The sequence below is a fragment of the Corvus hawaiiensis genome, chromosome 3 (assembly GCF_020740725.1).
Source record: "Corvus hawaiiensis isolate bCorHaw1 chromosome 3, bCorHaw1.pri.cur, whole genome shotgun sequence".
NCBI lineage: Eukaryota > Metazoa > Chordata > Aves > Passeriformes > Corvidae > Corvus > Corvus hawaiiensis.
Genome location: NC_063215.1, coordinates 54592765 through 54614385, shown reverse-complemented (window position 1 = coordinate 54614385; position 21621 = coordinate 54592765). Strand labels below are relative to the sequence as shown.

General features: G+C 40.8%; 1 protein-coding gene across 6 annotated transcripts in view; it reads right to left on the bottom strand.

The window, feature by feature from the left end:
• Positions 1 to 21621, bottom strand: part of NCOA7 (nuclear receptor coactivator 7) — an 86970-nt gene that overhangs the window by 11673 nt on the left and 53676 nt on the right. For 4 of the 6 annotated variants that reach the window (XM_048296839.1, XM_048296838.1, XM_048296840.1 and 1 more), the window contains 7 exons: positions 14034 to 14113; positions 13103 to 13210; positions 12240 to 12338; positions 11067 to 11192; positions 8168 to 8352; positions 5716 to 6770; positions 4136 to 4304 (listed from right to left, as the gene is read on the bottom strand). In XM_048296839.1, the coding sequence (XP_048152796.1) occupies positions 4136 to 4304; positions 5716 to 6770; positions 8168 to 8352; positions 11067 to 11192; positions 12240 to 12338; positions 13103 to 13210; positions 14034 to 14113 (1822 nt within the window). The remainder of the gene's footprint in view (positions 1 to 4135; positions 4305 to 5715; positions 6771 to 8167; positions 8353 to 11066; positions 11193 to 12239; positions 12339 to 13102; positions 13211 to 14033; positions 14114 to 21621) is intronic. The other 2 variants (XM_048296842.1, XM_048296841.1) reach the window with 2 other exon arrangements.

The window sequence follows — 21621 nt, the reverse complement described above, 5'->3', positions numbered from 1 at the left end:
ACACTCCAGATTTAAGAAGCAACAGAATAAAATAGAAATAGGTGATTATAAAGGTGATGTCATTCTGAAAAGGGATGTTCTGCTAATAAAATTCTAGCATTATGCTACAGGGGTATTTCCAAGCTCACAACTGAAAACATTTGAGCCAATTTTTAAATTGAAAAACCACTTCATGAGGAACTTTCTTACAGCCAACGTGACAGCTGCAAGAAAATTTATCCTAGCACTCAATAGCTGTTTTGGTGATCACATGCTTATGAGTATATCATGCACTAACAGGGAAACATCAATAAAACAAAGTACTTGGAAAGAGACAACTACAGAAACTTGAAGTCAGTAACTCCAGAAAGAAAATATTCAAAAGGCTCTAAGTCCAACCACTGTTCCTGGCCCAGAGAAAGAAATTAATCCAGAGACGTCCTATGACTTTGTTACAAATGTGCCTGACTAAATGATGATTCTTCACAAATCTTATGAGGGCTGAGGTATTGTAAGCCCTCATATGCTTTTATGAGCTTATACAGACTTCTATGACCCCTCATTATAAGACATTAAGCTAGAGATACGAACAGGTTTTCATAGATTTCCTCTGTACAGCTTGAGATCTTATTATTAGGAGTCTAAGAGTAATCTCCTTGTAGAAGGCTAATTCAAAAGGATTCTAAATCTAAGTTTTATGCGACCTATTCCATTCCATTAACAGGTGCATGGAAGAATGATCCTTCAGCAACAGGATCCTGTTAATCGTTGTCCCTTTATGCAAAGCCCTGTGTAAGTGAATGGAAGCATCATCTAAGCATTGACTCCAGACAGCTGTGCTGCAAGTTCTTCCAGGTCTCAGCTTCAACTGTGTTAACTACAGGTTGTTACACACTAGCAGGAGTTACAACCCAGTAATATCTTGCTCTAGAAAAAGAAATCCCACAGAAACAGTAACAAAAACCAAACCAAAACTTACCCAAAACCAAAAAGGTCAACGGGGCAGGGTGCTAAAATTGAAAAAGAGAAAAAAGCCTCAACTCCTCTCACTTTTCCTCCTTGAAAATCTGTCTGCTTTCAAGAAAGAAACTTGAAAAAAGTGGATGCCTTCTCAGCAGCATGATCTCAGTGCAGTGTCTTTTACATCAACTTCAGTGCAAATTACACATTCATAAACCAAACCTGTTTGCAAAATTCACACTATGGAAAATTAAAGAGTTTTACTTCTTGACTGAGGAACTAGTCAATGCTATTATTTACAAACAAAGAAATTCTGCATTACTATCTCTGTCTTGGTGCAAGGCATTTTCCTCTGCAAGGCCTTGAGGAAATGTGTGACCTACTTACTGAACTACTACTACTCAAAATCCACTAGGGTGGGAAATCTACATACCATTTAAACATAAATCCACATAGTAAGAGCACACACAGACTTACCCTCTAATACTGTGAGCTGTACCCATTGCAAAACTTCCCAGTAAAAGAGTCAATCTCTCTATTCGTGTCCAAGAGCAAGGGTGCCCCTCTGCTCAGCTGAACCTGGCAAGAAGCTGCCCTGCACTGAGTGGTCTGTATATAAGGCAACTCAAGATGCCCAGCACCCGCTCTGTGTGCTGAGGTGAGCACTGCTGTGACCAAGGAGGCAGCACAAAGCAGTGCTGCAGTCACTGATTAACTCAGCCATGCTGTGCTGGTCTCGGGGCGACGTGTGCCGGGACACATGCGGCACCTGGGAAGCCACGCATGGAGAGACAACACCTACAGCAGGCACAAAAGGCAAATGAGACTTAAGATTTAGTGACAGCCTTTATAAAGAGTATCAGCCTCAAAGTTCTTCTTTCTGTATTAATAAAGTTTCCAGAGGCTTCCAATTAAAAAAAAAAAAAATTTAAAAGTACTGGGCTCAGAAAGCAGCAGCAGCCTGCACACGGAAGAGCAGCTCTGCTGGGAGCTGTGGGCTATGGGGCCCAGGCTGAAAATGGAGCTGTTTTCACAACTGATGACAGAAGCTGCTTTAACAGCAAACACTGTGACTGTGGAAAAAATGTAATTAAAGGCAAATCAGAGGAAGATTTAGCTTACATTAAATATAGACATGCAGACCAATTTTTTTCAAAAATCTCTCTCCAGGTTTGGACTGTTTTTTTGATTTTGGTTTTTTTTTTTAGTTACTACAAAGCATTAAGATGCTGTACAAGCTACTGTGACTGGACAAAGTGTTTTATTTATTCTGCTTTGTGGCCAACAAGATGAGAGTGATATTCTTGACATTTACACATGAATATAAACTGCATTCCAAATAGTTTTAAATTTAGTAAATTATCTCACATTTTGTCTAAAATACATTGCAAAGCTATCCCAAACAACCTACTATTCATGTCACTCTCAAAATGCAACACTTATGCTTCTATTCTATACAATACTGATGCAAGAATATCCCCAGCAGGTAGGAAGTGTTGTGTTTTGCTTTGGGAAAGCATCCAAGAGCTTGGAGAAAACACTGTCTTGTTCAAGAGGCAAAGACATGTCTTGCATTATTACAAAGGAGTGGGTCTCACATTTAATTTCTGCTCCAAGTTCTACTTGATCTTTCATGCAAATCTGTGATGTTAAAACAGGCATGAATAGCACCAAAAAGACCCAATCTTACAACCAGTCATTCACCACTACTTTTGATCAAGATCCAAACAGCAGCCCTGACATCAAAGCTCTCGTCTGTCAGCCAGCATGGCCAGGTGCTGCTGCAGCAGCTCACTGCAGAAGTTACTTTTTCCGTATTATAAAAACTGGAATACAAACCAGTTGTCAACACTTCAGTTTATATATGGATTAGGTCTGCTCACCATTCAGAAAGCTTCTGCTCATAAAAGGGCAAGCAGAAAAGCTGTTTTCCAAGTCTGTGGTAAGAAGCTTGATAGATTTACCTGTTGCACAGAGCAATTATTAGAGATGACCTCAATCAGCTCAGCAGCTTTATTCACAGTTAGCTACATTATCCCCAAAGCAGTAACTGACCTTGTGTTGTATCGCGGCATCACTTCAACTCCTTGAAGTATTTTCTCACACTTTAACCTAGAATTTTCTGAACCCACCCTTTTGCAATCCCGGAGGAGTCAAGGACTGGGATCCACAGATAGCAAGCAACCCAAAAGTTATCCAGCTACTCTCCCAAGGGCCACATTCCAGCTGGATTAAACCTCTCCCTCTCCTCCACGAAGAGTTCTAGGACAGCAACTTCCACACTACTACAGACAGTCAAAACACTCCTTTTTAAACCACAAAAAATATAAACACTTAAATCAACACACGCTACACATTTGAAATTAAAATTATTAAAGAAAAATTATTTTTAGAAAATTGACTGCATCTGAAAGAGACACCTCTGAGATGGATCACAAGTCCAGATTCCTCCTTCCTGGTATCTAATTTACCAGAATTACTGATTTTGGTTCATCAACAGACCAGAGAATTGCTCTAGCTGCCTTCTGTCAAGAAAAGGATCACATATTTGATTCCTCACAGCCAGTGAAAATTCTTAGGTGATTTATGTGGAAAATCACAGACCTCCACTTTTTTAGTTTGTTGTTTGCTTTTTTCTAGAGTACTATTTATGCATTAATACACATCTACAGGAACACATGTTATGTTCCTCGATTTTACTGCAAAGGGACTATTTTTTAATGGGACAAAAGACAGAAATACTCAGACAGAATAACCTGTTTAGTTAGGAGTGCCTCCCTTTTCCCACACGATGCCCTTTGCTCATATGAAATAGCTATTTTTTTAAGCACTGACACCTTAGTGCATTTTATGATGCTCCAGCCACTGCTCCCTTTTCCCCCTTTCCCTCACTTCCTAGACTACAGCTGAAACCCTGATCATCTCCCATTTTTATTACGTTAGCTGCACTTACATCACTTTTTCCATCTTCAAGTGGCACCTGAGCCCTTTTTTCTTCCTACTGAGAGCCATATTAGACCAGAAATAAACACTGCTTTATGTCACTGGCATGCAATGAAATGAGGGCACCCCTCAGCATCCCTGCTGCACTTCATACCTTGGACCATGCAGGGAATGTCAGATTCAACTCTAGAAAGCACTACAGATTTGAAAAGTAACAGACAGACATTTTTGTGCTAAGAGGAGTGCAGCTTACCTTTCCCGAGGAACAGCAAACCAGTACTCTGGTTGCTTTATCTTTTTACTGTATTGTTGAGACATGGTCGTGCTCTGAGACACAAAGGACTTTCTCATGGGCTTGCCTACTTTAATGCACAGAAACATTGGAGGAGTCTTGCTCTTCTCCTCTTTTGAAGGAAGCATATCTGAACGAGACACAAGAGAAATGGTCTGCTTACAGGAAAGTAAAATACTGCAGCTGATAAAACACTGTGACCAAGATTAATAATCTTGTGCAAAGGAATACTCAGAGGCACCATACACAGAATTACACCTGACTTCAACAGCACAACTGGTTTAGTAAAACCACGTTCATCCTAAACTGAGGCCATTTATTCCCATTTTGTCACAGCCTGTATCCCCCTCAGCGGTACAGCTATGTACAGAACAGCCCTGTAAAGAAATAGGTAAGACGACCTGGCTGGGTGCTGCCTGCAACATGAAGCAGGCAAATAAAGGGGACATGTTTGGGTCCCAAAAACCCATCCAGTTGATGGGTAATCTTGCATGCACACACACACAAAAAGCCCAATCAGTTTCTTGACTCTTTCACTCACACAGCCATAAAGCACCTTTTGTCTGCACAAGACAGGGCCAAGCCTAGAAGCAGTTTAAGCTCCTTAAATAGCTAATATGAAAAAAACCCCTGCTTATTAAACTACAGCCTCAATCACACTGAGGCTGCCTTCTTTGTTTTAGGCATACACATACAGCCAAATACAACCAGCAAGATATAAACCCTTACAAAAAAAAAGGAAAAATCATTTTAAGAAAAACTGTTCTTAAAATAAAGACTTCCACTTTAAGCATCCCCCACCACCTGATATGAATCAAGGGTATGTCCACTGGTTCATTACATTACCCAGAGAGGAGCATCAACGCTCCAGGACACACTAGTGCTTAGAGGCACTGGGCTGCCATAGAAATGGTAATATGTGTGCACACGCTCTGAACAGAGATTTCATTCCGTTACGTGCTTTCCTGGAACAGCCTGCATTATTTCTGATAACGCAACGACCAATCAGGAAAAAAGTCATCAGTCAGTAGGACTATACATGTATTCCTGTTTATCACTTCTTTAAGGGTTTCCATAGCATGAGAGACACCAGACACACGCCAATAGTGTGAAGAATACTTTGGTACCCTTTGGTACCTTCATAGCAGTGCTCTATTACTTTGGATACTATCAGAAACCCACTGACAGACTTCAGTGAGGCAACAAGGGTTACCAATGTGGAGTGACAATTCCTAGGCCATGAAGTGTCCCTGCCAATACTTAACTGGATGACATCTCACTGTCCTTCTTAAAGCCAGCAAACAGAAGTAAAGATTATGTAAAGAGTGATCAATGAATGTGGAAAGAGCACACAAGCTACTTATCAAACTACAAGCTTAGAGAATTTGAAGATAGCAGATAACATAAAATCGAAATACACAAAGAGTAAAAAAGAGACCAGGCATTACAGAAAGAGGGTAGAGTAGAAGGCTGTCAATTCAAAGGTTACCGTCATAATGCTGTCCAAGTCTCAGAGGAAACAAGGATAACCAGAGACCTACCTTCAATTGGCACTTGAATTTTCTGCAGCAGCCACAGTCTGATTTCTGATTGATTGTCTAACTGTGTTTCTTGACAGGTCTTGTCTATAGCTGGTACTAATGAAGAGTCCACAGACTCTTTCAGATCCTTTTCCTCTGCAGCTGCTGAGCTGATTTCTAATGAAGGTGCTTTCCTTTCAACACAGCAGGAATCAAGCTCCATACTTTTAACTGTATGGACTTCATTAGCTTGGGACTTTGAACAGCTAAGCGTAAGGTCTATGCCAATTGCTTTATTGTTTTCACCTTTCTGGATTTCAGCCTTGTGTAAGTCTTCAGATGACTGAGACCCATTTCCATCTTTATTGAGGTAAAATTCAATAAGTTTATCTTTCTCTAGCTCTTTCTTAGTGTCCAATTCAGTCTCCACCTTACCTGTCGGGGAACTGACACATTTGTTTACTTCTGGAATAACATCTTGCTTTTCACACAGCTCTAAGTCTAAGTCAGCTTTAGGTTCAACACTGTCCTTTTTTTCCAAGGAATCAACTGTCAAGTGCTCCTGGACTTCTGTAGTAGGTTTGGTTACCTGCTGCTTAGTTCTCAAGTCCCTGGGGTCAGCCAGCAAGCCTTCCATGACTGAGATTTTCCTGTCCAACCCTCTATCCATATGAGATGATGTCTTTTCCAGCTCAATTAAGTCATCCTCTCCTCCTAGAGGGGATTTTTCTTTGGTATCTGAAGCATTTTTTTCCCTGGAAGGGTCCTTGGTACATGAATCCGCATCAAACTTTTCCAAATGTTCAGTGGCAGTGATGTTGTTGGGAAACTCCAGAGACTTTGATTTGATTGAGCCTGTACTCTCTGATGACTGAAGAACTTCAAAATCAGAAGACTTTTCCTTATCTGAAGGCTTTATCTGTTTGGCACCCGGAGCAACAGATGCATCCCCATTCTGCTGCCTCTTTTCCTTGCTAAGGGATTTGAATTTGCTGAAAGGATTGATATCTTTCTCAGAGGACAGGTCTTCCCATTCTCCTGGCCTGTACAGAGGACAAAGATCCTTTGGTATGTCACTGTCAGGGGAAATGATGGATGTACATACGATGTTAAAAGCAAAATGGAAACAGAAAAAAAAATGAAAAGAAAACTAAATATCAACTTAACTTAAACCATGAAACCCAACAAAAAACAACTTTCTCCAAAATAAACATACAGAACTGGAAATAAGTGACTTTAAAGACAATGGAGAAAAAAGTATAATACCAAAATAAAATGAGTAAACCACTTGGCAGACTGTGCCACGTGGGTGAAGAAATGTTACACGTGTAATAAGAATGTGCAAGTCATCAGAAGTTCAGTAACAAAAAAACACAGGACATGTATTTAGCTGCTGGAATTTAATTCAAATCATATGAGTATTGTAATTTCCCACACCTGACAATGAGTCAACATCTACAACCATCCATGCTTCCCTAGTCAGTACAAATGTATTTCTGAGAAAAACAAATCGGAGATAAGATGTATCCTGTTTGAACATGTTTACTGCAAAACAGTAACAGGCAACAGAGTTAGTAGCTTTCTTCTTTAATTTGTCTCCATTATTCAAATATACTGTTTGAATGCAGGCTTCCCCAAATATTTTTTTAAAGCAGGACAATCATAAAACATTTCAAAATGGAAAATTCTGAAAAAAATGTATCAGCATAAAACTTGAGCTCTTCGTTACTGCTAAAAAGTCTGAGGAGAATGAGAATACAAGATCCTCATGACTTAAAAGTTGCTAAGAAGCTATTAAACACTCCAGTAATGAGTGTAACAAGTACTGGAAAGTTTTTCTTGAAATGAGAAAAGGGAGGGAATTATGAATTTAACTGTTCAAGCAGGTATTGCCTTTAAGAACAAAACCCTGCTTAGAACAAATAGATAAGCAGTGCCTGGTCTGTGCATAAATGAAAGTAGTCCACCCCAGAAGGTCTATTATGTATTATAGATTATAACTATTAATGTATTTCTGGTTCTGAGATAGAAGTATTCCACAGTCTGGTGGTTCTTTTAAGTCCTGAAGATGGCAGCTAAGGTGCTGTTATCTTCAAAAGGTTCAAATACTCCTCTGAGAACAGTCCTGATAGCACAACAATGGTCCAAATCTGAACCTCTTCACATCCACTGAAATAGCCCTAGAGACAGGTCAGCACGAGAGCCCAACCACGGCATACCACAAATGCTTTTATTAATCATTGGTTTGTACTGGTCTCCTTTGCACTTTGGTTCTCATATTCATGACTCATTTGTGTTTAATGTCACTTTAGTGTTCTAAAGTGGAAGAACAACACAAGTGAATCACACCTTTGCTGGCACTTAACTCTTGCTGCAGTAAAACTCCTCCTCTCCATTCCCCTCTCCCCCAGCCCTTTTCCATGACCCTTACTAATAATCTGCAAATGTAAGCTCAGGGAAGAACACTCCTTACGATGGCAATGCATCTTTAATCTTCATGTGAGAGATGTCATTGTAGAGCGCTATCGAGACAACCTCCTCCATGGGGCAGATGAGCCCATATTCTTCACAGCCATTCTCAATTACCAGAGGATCAGACTTATGTGGGTCAAACATGATATTGTTTGGAGTTACTATCATGACTCCTCCAACGACGCCCTAAAACAGGAGAAAAAGGAGTCAGCACATCACATGTAATGCACTCATCATTGGGTACTGGATTTTAGGCTACTATCCTAAAAAGCAAAACCACTTTCCTGCCTCTTTATACTGTATCATGCAGTGTTTGCTAGCAAAATACTTTGCTTTCCAATTGCATCAAGTCAGACATTGTAAGGAGAGCAAAGACAAAAATATCTTAGTAACATCCAAGCTCCTGGATGATAAGGAAGCACATCTGAACTACTCAACTTTCAATTCTGACTGCTGTAAGTTAAAAATGTGATTGCTAATCAATCTCAGACAAAACAGATTAGTGGATTTATTTTAAAAAAAAATTATAGCATTTTACTCTGGATGCAACCACCTTAATTTGATCCATGAATTTACATGCAACCAGCACACCTGAATGCAGTCTTACTCATGGAAACATCCAGGTTACTATGCCAAGCTACATTAGAAGTTCCCTTGATCTACTTTCCCAGAGGTAGATGCAAAATCCTTCTTCACACAGGGATCTGAGACAGCTTCTTCCTAACCTCAAAACAGCTCCTACCATTGGTCCAAGCATATTCTGCACAGCTGTAGAGGACTCATTTAATCATTCAAAATGTGCTCTAGCCATGGATTTGATAAAAGGCTGCTGCATCAGCCATTATTCAGCATCAATCCATGACAACTGACCATTTTTCAAGGTTGAAAAGGAAGATTTCCACTGTCTTGCTTCTGCACCCTCTCCTCCAGATGAACTACAAAATTCACCAGACCAACTCAGAAGCTGTGTGTAAATCATGATATCTGACAAATAGGATACACAGATTAACTGGAATGATCCACACTGCAGATACTACTATTATCCAAGGTCATCTGCAAGGTAAGCCAAGGAAGGCTCATAAACAGGCAGGTAAAAGACCACAAGCTTGGTTTGTGGGGCTTTTTATTCAAGCAGTAAGATGTGGACGGCTGTGAGCCCTTGGCACAGGAGCCCTCTGCACTCCCTTGGAGGAGAGAGGCCTGAGGGCAAGATGACTTTCCCCACAGACAAGCAACCTTCCTTGGGTCGTGGTGAGAAAGTGAACCACCCCCAGCCTGCCTTGTTTCTATATGGGAATAGCCTGTACCCAGCTGGCTAGTTGGTTTCTCCCCCACCCCCTGCCTTTCCCATAAAAAGCCCCTGTTTCTGCCCCTGATCAGGGAGCCTTTGTCCTTGGCCTTCCCTTCACAGGGGCTGCTGGACAGTAAAAGCTGCCTCATGGAACTGCCAAACGAGGCTCTGTACACGCGTTTGCCTTGGGTGATTTCACAAAGAGCTGAAACACAAGAGCTGATATCACTTGTACCTGAGAAATCACTACACTTGCTGAAATCCCCTGCTGCCCAGGGAAGAGTTGTTCCTTGCAGGACACTCTCTCTAGGAAGGTCACAACACACCAGGTTGTCCACCCCCAGCCCCCTGAAAGCGATAGTAAGCTGATGGCTTGGCAATGGCAAATAGGCACATGAATGCCTGCTCCTTTATAAAGCACAATCTGTCCATATTTCCCATTTGCTTCTCCTGTATGATTCGGTTGACAAGCTCGGTTTGTGTCTGGATGACAGAATCAAAACAAAGTGCAGAGGCTTTTCCCAGAAGCCAGAAGACCATACATCAGTAGGCTGTACTTCCCACCCAGCAACTGCAGGAAGCAAGGCAACAAGGGATTTAGCTACAATGGCAAAGAAGCCATCTCATTTTTGATTGCTCTGACTGCAAATTACTTTTTCCGTCCTGCAGCCACAAAATTGGCAATCTGTATCCTCTGCACCTGACAAGCATCACATAGCAAAGTGACAGTATTGCCCTAATTTACATGCGAGACATCAAGTAGTTCTCTGTTACGTTCTACAAAATAGCAGACTGTAAAATTGCAGAGTTGTTAAGCACAGTCTACAACCACTCAATGCAAAAAGAAGCCAGAAACTGTAGGTGTAAACACATCCATCTTACAAAAGTCAGGACTAAGGGAAAAAAAAAGTTGAAACAACAACGATTAGCATCTCCAGAGTTATAAATTCCAGAGAACTTGAAAACCCAAACACGCAGACAGCTAACTGTAACCAGAGTCAACAAGGACAGATATATCAAAGCAGGCAGTTCAGGAAGACAGTGTCTTGTGACCTTGAGAAGAGGGCTAAATACTACCCAAGCTTTGTGCCTTTACTTCTAAAACAGTTGCTGTAATTTAGAATTGCAGTCCTGGCATATGTTACAAAAATACTTACAAGAAACAGAAAGAAAAGATTGCATAATGCAATATTTATCCTTTTATTAGGCTTGCACAACATTCATTAGCAAGTATAGAAGCAACATAAACATATCTGGAAACACTTCTCTGGAAACAGTTAAAATTTATCTTCAAGTCATAAATGAAATGGATTGGCATGTACTCGTTTTATAAAGCCGTTGCTCAATTTGATGGAACTGGACAACTAATCCTGACATGTCATAACTCTGAAATGCAGTTCTCTCTGTATATCTAGCAACATGTAACCAAGAGAACAAAAAATTATACAGCATCTTATCACAGTACCAACAAAAACAGCAGTAATAGATAAAGCCAACGTAACTTTTTACATTCTTTAAAGACACGAAGAACACTTGACTCCCCCAGTATTCATTGCTCACTTATCCAAAGAGAATCTCAAACAATGCCCAAAAATCAGGTTCCACCTACCTTACCATCTGTGAAGTAACGACAATTCATTTTTAAAAATTTGACAACCACAGGCTCATCCTCTTCTGAAGTAGAGGACAGGACTCTCTCCACTGGTTTGAAAGCCTTTCTTGCTAAATCAGCATCCTTAGAAAAGAACAAGTTCAGTGAAGAGCAACAGGACCAGAATCATATACTTTCATATTTTTGAAAACTAAAATGCCAGGTTCAAACAATTATTTTCCTTTTGCTTAAGGAAGAAAAGCAATGGTCATGTATGTAGGTATATATGTACACTTCCCACAGTACCCTGTATTGAAAAAAACCCCTTGTAACCTTAAGAGAAACTCCACACAAATAAGAGGCAAGAAATTAAAAAAAAACAAGGCAGGTCAGCTCACCAAAATTCAGTTATGCACTCTCATTAGGGAGAGGGGCTGCCCTGACACATCATCCACACTGAAGACCTCTGCTCACAGAGCACGGGTGTGATTCCCCATGCAGAGGCATAAGGGTAAGGTTAAACACAATTGTTCACTCCAAGCTTCTCTCCACTTCTGATTAGTGATGTATTTGAAATTACTAATTACTTTAATCTCAGCAGATGTTAAAGATGTTAAAGGCAGATAAACTGCTTAAAGGTACTAAAAATCATTATGGCAAATCACCCTTCCAAAGAAAATGAAAGATCAGCTATGCTGAGGCCTTTCACAAAGATTATATCCAGCAGTCTTGTCCAAAGTCTGTATATGGGTACCACCACAATTTGTTTAACTAGAAAGAAACTGACTGCTCAGACTAAACCAACAGCCTCCCTGTTCAAGGACACCAGTGCAGGATCAAGGCTCTGGACTGCAGAGCAGCATAAAAATCTCCAGTAGCAAACACTAAATAATTTTTTGTATTTAGCCTTTTATTCTTTAAAGATTATGCGCTACACTGTTTTCAGTAGTTTTGATAAGACTCAGGGCCCAACTGAACTTGTAATATGTTTCCACACCCAGAATTCCCTTTATTTCGAGTATTTTTAAGACATGGTAAACTTTGTAGTACAGCAAACTATTTTTACACAATACACTACACACAAGGCCTGTAAATGCAAAAAACCCCTACTATTTACACAGCCTGGATTCTCAGCTTCAGAATCAGAAAATATTTTGAGAGTTTAAGACCAGTGAACCATGTTTGACTTACAGGGAGTTTATCATATTCAGCATCTGATGATGAAGGAGAAACAGGAGCACCAGGACTAGAAGACAGCCTCCCGGCATTTGTTTCTGGCACAAAGAGAATCTAAATACAAACAGGTATTTCAAAACAGTGAGGCACAAGCTTTAGAATATTATTCACTATGTTCTATTAGAAAGACAACACAATACTGATCACTCATATCTGCAATGTACACCTTAAAAACATTCAGAAAAACGAAACTAATTTCCTTATTCCAGCTTTTGTCTGCTGGGTATTCTTAGGCAAGTCACACCATCTCTCTGTGCCTCAGTTTCCCTATGGGAAATCAAGACACTTCAATCTCCTCATGGCTGTGAAGCAGAAGTAGAGATCTGCTCTTCATGAACCAGGTGTTAGTCTCCACACTTGCATTTCCAGTCCTGGACTCTCCTAAAAAGTCTCTCTCCATTTATTTCTCATCTTACAGGAGGACTGATTCATACCCAACATAATGGCACAAAGCCATTTCAATTTCTGTATCTAACTCTCTAATTCTTTAATGCATTATAGATTGCATTTATCCAGACTTCCCAAGAATTCAACTCCCTTACAACAGCTGTATTATCTTCTTGAGCTTGTCATCTTTAAGCTTTAGTGACAGTACATAAATAACAAGTCAGATATGGCAATTACAAAGCTTCTCCTCCACATCAATTCCAAGTAATAATCTATTGAGTTTCGCTTTGAGGGAGGGCTTTAAATTACTGTCCATTATCCTTGTATCCAAGTACCTAAAAGATACATGTAAGTAGTAAAAAGCTTTTAAATACATAGCAAATAATCATGTTTCAGGTATTTAAAAAAAAAAAAATAAATAAAAGATTTACCTGGCCTGGCACAATTGTCTGTGTGAAAAGCTTATTGAGCTCCACAAGCTTGTTTGGGGTGACGTTGAACTTTAATGCTATACTGTTTATGGTGTCCTGATTTCCAGCCTGAAGAAAGAGTTGATGACTAAGATACCATACTGAACACAGAACCACACATGAACTAAAACCCATCTAACAGACTGTTTGCAGGGAATAGACTCGATGACCTCAACACCCCATTTATTTAATAGCTTAAGAGATAAATCAGTATCAAAAAAAAAAGGACAGAAGTATTCTCTCACACTATACAGTAGATAAAATGTAGAGGTGTTACAGATGTCCCTCTCCTTTTGTCTTAAAACTTTAAAGCAGCACAACCGTATTTAGAACTCGTCTGGCAACGGGGAGAAGGTCATACACTGCAGAGTTCACTACACCTCCAGCTGCCACAGCACATCAAGCATTTGTGCAGTTCCCAGCTGGGATACCACCTTCCACAGAGGTTCTGTATGGTAGAGAGCATAATGCACTGAGGGCTCACACAAACGTTTTGGGCAGAGCTAGCACACTGCTGCCCTGCTCCCGCTAAGGGAAACAGATCTCATCAAGCACAGGTCAATTGCTTGATGACCTAAGCAACACCACAGAATGGGAGTATTTTTCAGAATAACAAAACCATTGCTTTACTAGAGAGCCATAATGCAGAAGGAAAAATGGAACTGGCAGCTGCAAGAGGCAGAGAACCTGGGTTGAACAGAGATACAGGACATGACCCTAGCTCTCCCCATACTGTGGTATTTGAATGGTATCAATAGGGGCAATCCCTATTGAGAAAGGTGCAAACTGAGAAAGTATTAGTGCTTTCAGTTTTGTGCCACTGCCTCCCTCTCAACTTCAACAGCTCCACTTTCAAAAAGCAGGCATGAACACACCACACACTAGTACTTACTGTATATTCTATGGTACCATGGGGTTTCTGAGAAACCATTTTCTTCTCTTTCTTTTCATTGGTTTTGTTTTGATTGCCATCTAAAGAGAAAAAAAAAAATCAAGTAATTGACTGTCAAGATGTTTGCCTTTCAGCATGTTTTGAAAGAGATCTACAGTATGTGCAAATTAAAGCTGTGAAGAAGAACAAGAGGACACATTAAAAATGCCTATTAGGCCTTAAAATTGCATTGTAAGGCAAGAAAACTTCATCAAGTACAGCAGGTTTAGTAATCATGCAGGAACTCTGCAAGAGTTAACGTATATATGATACCATATCAATACACAGCTGCTCCCATGGTTTCTTCTGTGATTCCTACACAATTCAGCTGCTGGATACAAGTACTTTGTACCATCAGGTGAATGTACAACCACAACAAGCACTGGCTAATCACCACTTCACCACAAGTATGTTATATTGAAACACTACTTTAAACTCTGAAGGTAAAAGTGTGCAAAGAGTCCTGCAAAGCATGCATTTATACAGTCAAGCATGAGAAAGCAGAAAGCTTGTGCAGAAGACCTTTTCTATCAGCTGCAATACACAGAACTCACTGCAGCTGCAGAAACCCTTGCAAGACACAAAAGGCACTCACGAGCTGTCAGCAGCATGAGCAGGGCAGAAATTTCCAATACTTATGACAGCATTGTGTGAGCAAAACCAAGGCTCAGGGAGGACGCAGCTGCCCAGCCAGCCCCAGCCCCACGGGGCTCCCCTCCAAACCCAGAGCCCAGACCCGCATACCTGGGGGGGGCAAGGGCAGCATGCAGCCCCAGCTCCAGGAGTGGGGATGGGGTGCCAGGAGGCAATTCATGGCTCTCCCCACCTGACCGCCCCCAAGCCCTTAGAAAGGTCCTGCTGCCTCCGGCAGGGTGCTGCAGCCCGGACAAGGTGGGGAGAGGCAAGAAGACAAGGCAAGGCTGTGCCCAGCAAAACCAGCAGCCAGGACCAGGAGCAGGGAGACACACTGTCCTTCTGGGAGGACTCTTCCTGTAGTCCGAGCCGGCAGCTCTGGAAGATCAGGGAAGAAAGGACGAGGAATGGCAGTGCAGGGCTTCTGACTTGCATTCAGGCTTTGCTGCAGTCTCTGCTATTTCCAGAGAGCAAGAGGCAAATAGTAAAAGGAAGGGCGAGGACCTACCTGCCTCACTGTAATGTACACAAGAAACAAGGAGGGGCCCAGTGTGCTGCACCTGACCCTTCTGCTGGCCCACATCCACAGCAAGATTAAGGGTGTGGGGCTGCCTCAGTGTATTCCAGAGGCTGCACAGTCAGGGACCATCTCCCTCAGTCAGAAGAGACTCACAAGAGCCCTGAACATGCATCCAGGTGTTACCACTGGCATATCCCACCCACTACCTGCCAGGGATGCAGTCATGAGAAGTGCAGTGGCTACGGACACTACAGATAAGGCAACAGAGGCAGAAAACGTGTAGGAACCAAACACACACAATTTAAATACATGCACACAGTATACAAGGTATGAAGGACAGAGGGAGGAAGACTAGGATGATGCTGGCTTTTCCCTGATAGCATGTTGAAACACAGCATCACTCAATGATCTCAGATACTTTATCTCTGAGGCTGGACACCCACAGCGAAACTTTTTAAATTAGCTTTCATATTGCCTTTTTCTGACCATTTGTATTTTCACCATTGGCACACAACCTTCCACTGATCAAAGTGAAAGCAGTGTGTGGAAAAATAGGTAATGGCAGCATTAGCAGGGCACAGTATTAAACCATCAGAAACACAATGACAACATGTCAGACAAAAAGACTGACAAATACTGGATGTTTTCTTTATCCATTACCTACATACAAGGGTCAATATGGCACAGTCCTGCCTGAAGAAACTCTGCCAACTACTAGTGGTATCTCCTGGTAACACAAAACTACACTGTTTTGTGTTACCAGGAGATACCCCTTCGATTAGTCCAGGATAACTATAATTAGAACTACGTATCACACCCATGTAGGCAAACCACCCGAACTTTTTGTGACCTTTCCCTGGAGAAAGACAAGAAAGGTAGACTTCACCTTCTAGTAAATTATCTGGTCTAGCTGGAAAAAGAAGACAAGTTTTCAGATATTTTACCCGTACTTATCTCTGAAACAGTACACAAGGTAGGAAACAGTTAAGAGCAATAATCTCACACTGATTAGACATGCGCCAGTAAGACCTTGGAGGAGTGGGAATAAAAATAAAGCAGGCCAGAGAGATATATATATATAGAGAGAGAGATTTTGGACCTGTTGAATGGGAAAAAGTTTAAGACTGGGTATAGATGGGACAAATAACAATATGCAATAAAAGCAGTTTCTCTGAAGAGCTTAAAATATTTGTTATTAGCTAAACATTTTTTGTTCCAAAGCTTTGTCTTTGAAAATGGAGAGCTGACCATGGCAGCAACCACTACGCCACTGTGGCACAAGACCACAAAACAGCAATACAGACAACTTTTTCCCTTACAGCTTCCTACCTAGGACACCTCTCTCTCCCACTGTGAAATATATTGTATTTTCCAGGTCCTCCTAATTGCATTGACTGCTAAGTTTGGAGATTAAAAAATACTGTCCAGGGAAATGTTATAGCCTGAAATACTGTATTCACAGGAGACATATAATATGCTCTAGTTCTTGGTTGATAAGACTGTGAGCCTGTTTGTTTAGTAGGGTCCTGAATACAAGTGTGGTACAATACAAAAGAGTGAACTAAGTATGCCCACATAGTTGAAAATCTCTAACCGCAAGACAAGAAAAAGAGAAGAAGTTCAAAAGCCAAGCTGAATTTCGATTAAACAAAATACCGTCCTTTTTTGGTCAATAAACGTTAATAAATCCTAAAAAAGTTGAACAATTAGACACTTTTCTTTCACGCAAGAATATATGTTGTCTGTTTAGCTACAGGCTAAAAGAAGCAGTCACAGCCTGTGAATTTATTTGTCTCCTGAAACCAAAATCTGACATTTTGTGTTTGGATACTTTTTTCTTCTACCCCTTGCTCCTCCATCCCTTTTTTTTCTGTCCCAGCAACAAAGGGCTGTGAACGCTGTCCATACATTAAGCCTATCTACTAGTCAGGTTTGGGCAATTCAAAACCACATCCTAATTATTTGACTAGTGTGAAGTCTTACCTAGTCTGTGCTTTTGTGTATATAAAGATTTAAAATCATAAATCAAAAATTTCAGACCTTCAGAAGAAAAAATTGCAATGAATCCATTAAATCTGACAGGTACTGCTAAACCCACATACTGCACACGTGGTGAGGCCAAGGTCACAAATTGTGCTGTATATGAATGGTTTACAGCAGAGTGGGTGGAAAGCCTGGCAAAGCAACACAACACAATATACTGTCTCTTCAGGTCCCTCTATCTTCTCTCATTTCTACTCCAGGAAGCCAAACATTTTCTGACATGATCTGAATAGCCCCAAAGGCACCCAGAGCACATGTAGGCATGATGGAAGCCTCAGGAACCACATTCCTTTCAGTCAGAACTACATGAAGAGCTCCACAGGCTTTGAAACAACTGCCTTTGGCTACTTTTTGAACTCGAACATTTTCTTAGTGGTGAAATGACTCACGGTTCTGCCTCCCAAATTTTCCTGCATTGCATGTACACTGGAGATGGGATTACACACCATGAGAAGTGACTAGGTGTTAATGCAAATTTGATCACACTGCATTTTTAGGCAAAGGGCAGAGTGGGTGGACCGAACCTCTCTGTGGTTTTGGGAAACTTGTAAAATAAGAATTATGTAAAAATAGTAAAATAATGAGCAGTGAAAAGAATGGCAAGTGAGAACAGGCAAGAAAATACGGGCTTACTGAAAACACACAGGTCTAGAATGGGAATTTTTCTGCCCTTAATGTATTTGTATCTCAGTTTCCTAGCAGACTCTTGACATTTTGTTTAGCAGTGTTACAGGAAACTTTACAAAAAAGAGTTACCTAAGAGTAATTTGGAAAGCAACTATTGAAGGAGTATGATAAAGAGGTCAATCAGTTTATCACCCAAAAGACCTTGAGCATTATAGGAGAATTACACCTCTGCAACTGTGTAAATAGCTCTGTAAGTAGATAGAATAGGTCAAGGAGCATCAGCAGTCTCCTGGGCTGCCCACACAGAGGACAGGCCATCACCCCTGCAGGACAATACCATCACCACCAACGCTACAGACGAACTAGCTGCCAGCCCAAATCACTGTGAGGTGTCGCAGTGCTGGCAGTGACAGCTGAACCTGCCGGGCAGGTCCCAAGCCACCAGTCAGCCTCATGTCTGGTAGTGCTAGCAGGAATGCTGAAGCAAAGAAGGGGACAAAGGACTGACCACTTTCCACACCTGGCAAACAAACTCAGTAGCCTGAGAGGATAGAGGCAACGGCATACTTGGTGCGAAAGTCCATTTTACTCATTAATTCCTGTCTTACCAAAGACTTAGGCCACATGTAAATATGGAAATCTTTCCCCTGATTAGCCCCTTGGCTTCTAGAAATCACAGATTTCCCAGAGTAACAGCATTCACTACACGGCACTGTTCTTTCAAGACCTCCACACCAGTTCTATGCCAATGAACCCCACACTAACATGATGTGCTCATAAAGCAGTGCTTTCCTTCTTGTACTTTATAATTTCACTGAGCATCTTAATTAATGCTATTTTAAGGGTGAACAAATAAATAGTCATTATTCACTTTCTGCATACCACTCATGATGTCACAGATTTCCAGCATCTTTTCTTAGTTATTTCACTTGTTCCAACTAATACTACAATACTGTAGACTCTCCTATTTCTCTGATCACACAGGCTGGCCTTCTTGTTAGCTTTTCTTCTCCTACTACATCCTTTTTGAGATGGAGGAAGTAATACCAAACATAGATTTTAAGATATGAAAAAACCAATAACCTGTGCTGGTGACAGAAAAGAGGGTTTCCTTAAACCTGTATGATACTAGTCATTTTTCCACATCACACATCAGTCATTTTTCCACGCTGCTCAGTATGTCACTGCTGTTTCACGACATTCCAGTCCCACATCTCTATTACAGATTTGTTAGAAACAATAAAACTGTATTACTACAGTCTAGCCAAGCACCAGGACAAAGGAGTGAAAACCTACAGGTAGCTTAAAAGAATCTGAAACACAATAAATTAAGGGGAGAACAGTTATCGCTCAGAGTAACCTAATCAGGGTACTGATAAGAAATTAAGCACACAAAGCTTCCTGGGATAGTTTCCTTATCAGTGAATGAGGTCTGATACCAATAATGGTGATGGAGTACAGTAAGTATCACTTCAATGATTCTAAACACAGATCTCAAGAATATGAAAGTCTTACTTGGGATGATGGAAGAGGAAGACAAATCAGTTTATCTGAACAATTTTTTCCATTCCTACTTTCTACCCTGACATTTTAATAACTCTCAGCAATTCTGCTATGTGCAAAGTTGTGCATAGGATGATGCAATTGTGATTTAAAGCTTGTTTCTGGCTCTTCTCATGACTCTCTAAGTGATGAACTGAACAGCATTCACATTAAAATTATTAGTTTTAAATAAAAAGTCTTTCTTTCAGCTCCTGTCAAGCGTGGGTGAACACCTCAGGGGCCAGATTCCTGGTTTGGGACACCTTCCACCCACTCTGACGTTTTAGCTGCAGCAGCCTCTGAGAAAGACATTACCCCAGTCTCATTCTCTCCTTTAGCCAGCTGCAGCAGTTAGGGGATGCATAAAAAGGTTTTTTGGCCATCTGATCAGACCTACCTTCCTGAAGAAAACCAGCAAGTTGGACAGAAACATTCCCTACTCAGATTTGAATAAGGTACTGCTACCATGTTAAAAGAGAAATAAAAAAATCCCTGCACTGTCTCATCAACTCAGGTATCTGTTTTTCTTTTCTGCTTCCCACTTTCCCCACAGTCTCCTGACAAGCCCTCACCTTTACTTCAGCATATTTTTGCTCTACTGAATCGTATCAGTTGGCTTCCTCCTTCGCTACTGCTGAAGTCACTTGAAACAGAAGGGCAGCTGTCATCCGTCACGACCACACTTGTGCTCCTTCATTAGTGAAACTTCTCCTGACATAGGAAAATAGCAATTCCCTGATCAGTACAAGTCCAGACACATGATTCTGAAATATCTATGCCTTGAACAACTTTTGTCCATTCTCAATAAAAACTGATTGTCCACTAATTATTTTCCAAGCAATTCTTTCAAAGGAATAAAGAGATCACCAGAAAATACAGAGCCTCAACGAAAAATGACAATTTGTTCGAAGAACTGATAAAGATTATAGTAACTCCTTCTGCTATTAGTTATTTTTAGGCACACTTCAATAAAAATTTGACTATTGATATTCATGCAATATTCACATACTGCAGCTTCTACACGAAAAACTGCAAATATTTAAGGAACTTAAATTCCCTCTTTATTTACTGCATTCCCAAGAAGGCTTTAGCTCCTTTGTGGTCTGACAGCATTACTTGTGAATCCTGTTCAGGAACATGTCAGCATCTAAACACATCTTTCACAAAAGTATCACCATAAAATTTCTGACTATCCACTACATCAGGTACTTAAGGACAATATAGAGTGAGGAAAATCAGCCTGTCAACAAAGCAAAGAAGGGGACAAAGGACTGACCACTTTCCACACCTGGCAAACAAACTTAGTAGCCTGAGAGGATAGAGGCAATGGCATAGTTGGTGCAAAAGTCCAACAAAGTAGGGCTGAGGGAAGGAATACTTAGGCATCACAACAGAAAACATGGACATTTTAGAAAACTGTTAACACTACACATGCTGGTTTTCTTCATTTATTTTGCTGGTTGAATACACCACAGCTTGCCTGGGAAGGCTACGCCATGTAAGTCAACCAGGACAATGTCTTTTCAAATCAAACACTGCACTGTCTTGTCTACTGACTGGTGATTACAAGGTCATAGGTTGAAACCAGAGACGAAAATCACAAGGATTCTAAAGATACAGGACACATGCCCTACTTTCGTGTCTGGAGATGACATCTGCATCTGATGTGCTGCTGACTGTCAGCACTTCATCACGCAGATCCTCAGAAGCCATAGAAAAGAGCAACTCATTTTATACATGCTACTGATCCCAAGCATGACCCAACAAGTCACATCAGAGATATTACAACAGACTGAGAAGATATTAGGAAATGTCAGTACGGAAAGCTGGGAGCAAGGGTGTTACACAATCAGAAAGATCTGACTTAATTCAAATGCAGATGAAGAGAGCTGTGCTTTTCAGAGCATTTATGTTAACTTTCAACAGTGTTTTTCAAGCACAATATGGGAACTTGGTGAAGAAGAGAAATTAAAAGCCTGCCTTGAGGATATCAGGCTTGAGTTATGCAGACACCCAACTCCCTCATGCCTCTGCTTGGAGACCAAAAAATTTGCAACATGATTTCAAATGCGCTATATTGCGCTCCTTATGTACTTGGCTTATAAATACTCCTGTCTTAAAGAAGAATATCTGAAGCTAAAATGAGAATATTCTGCCTGTTCCCTGAGGGCAGAGATCCCAAGA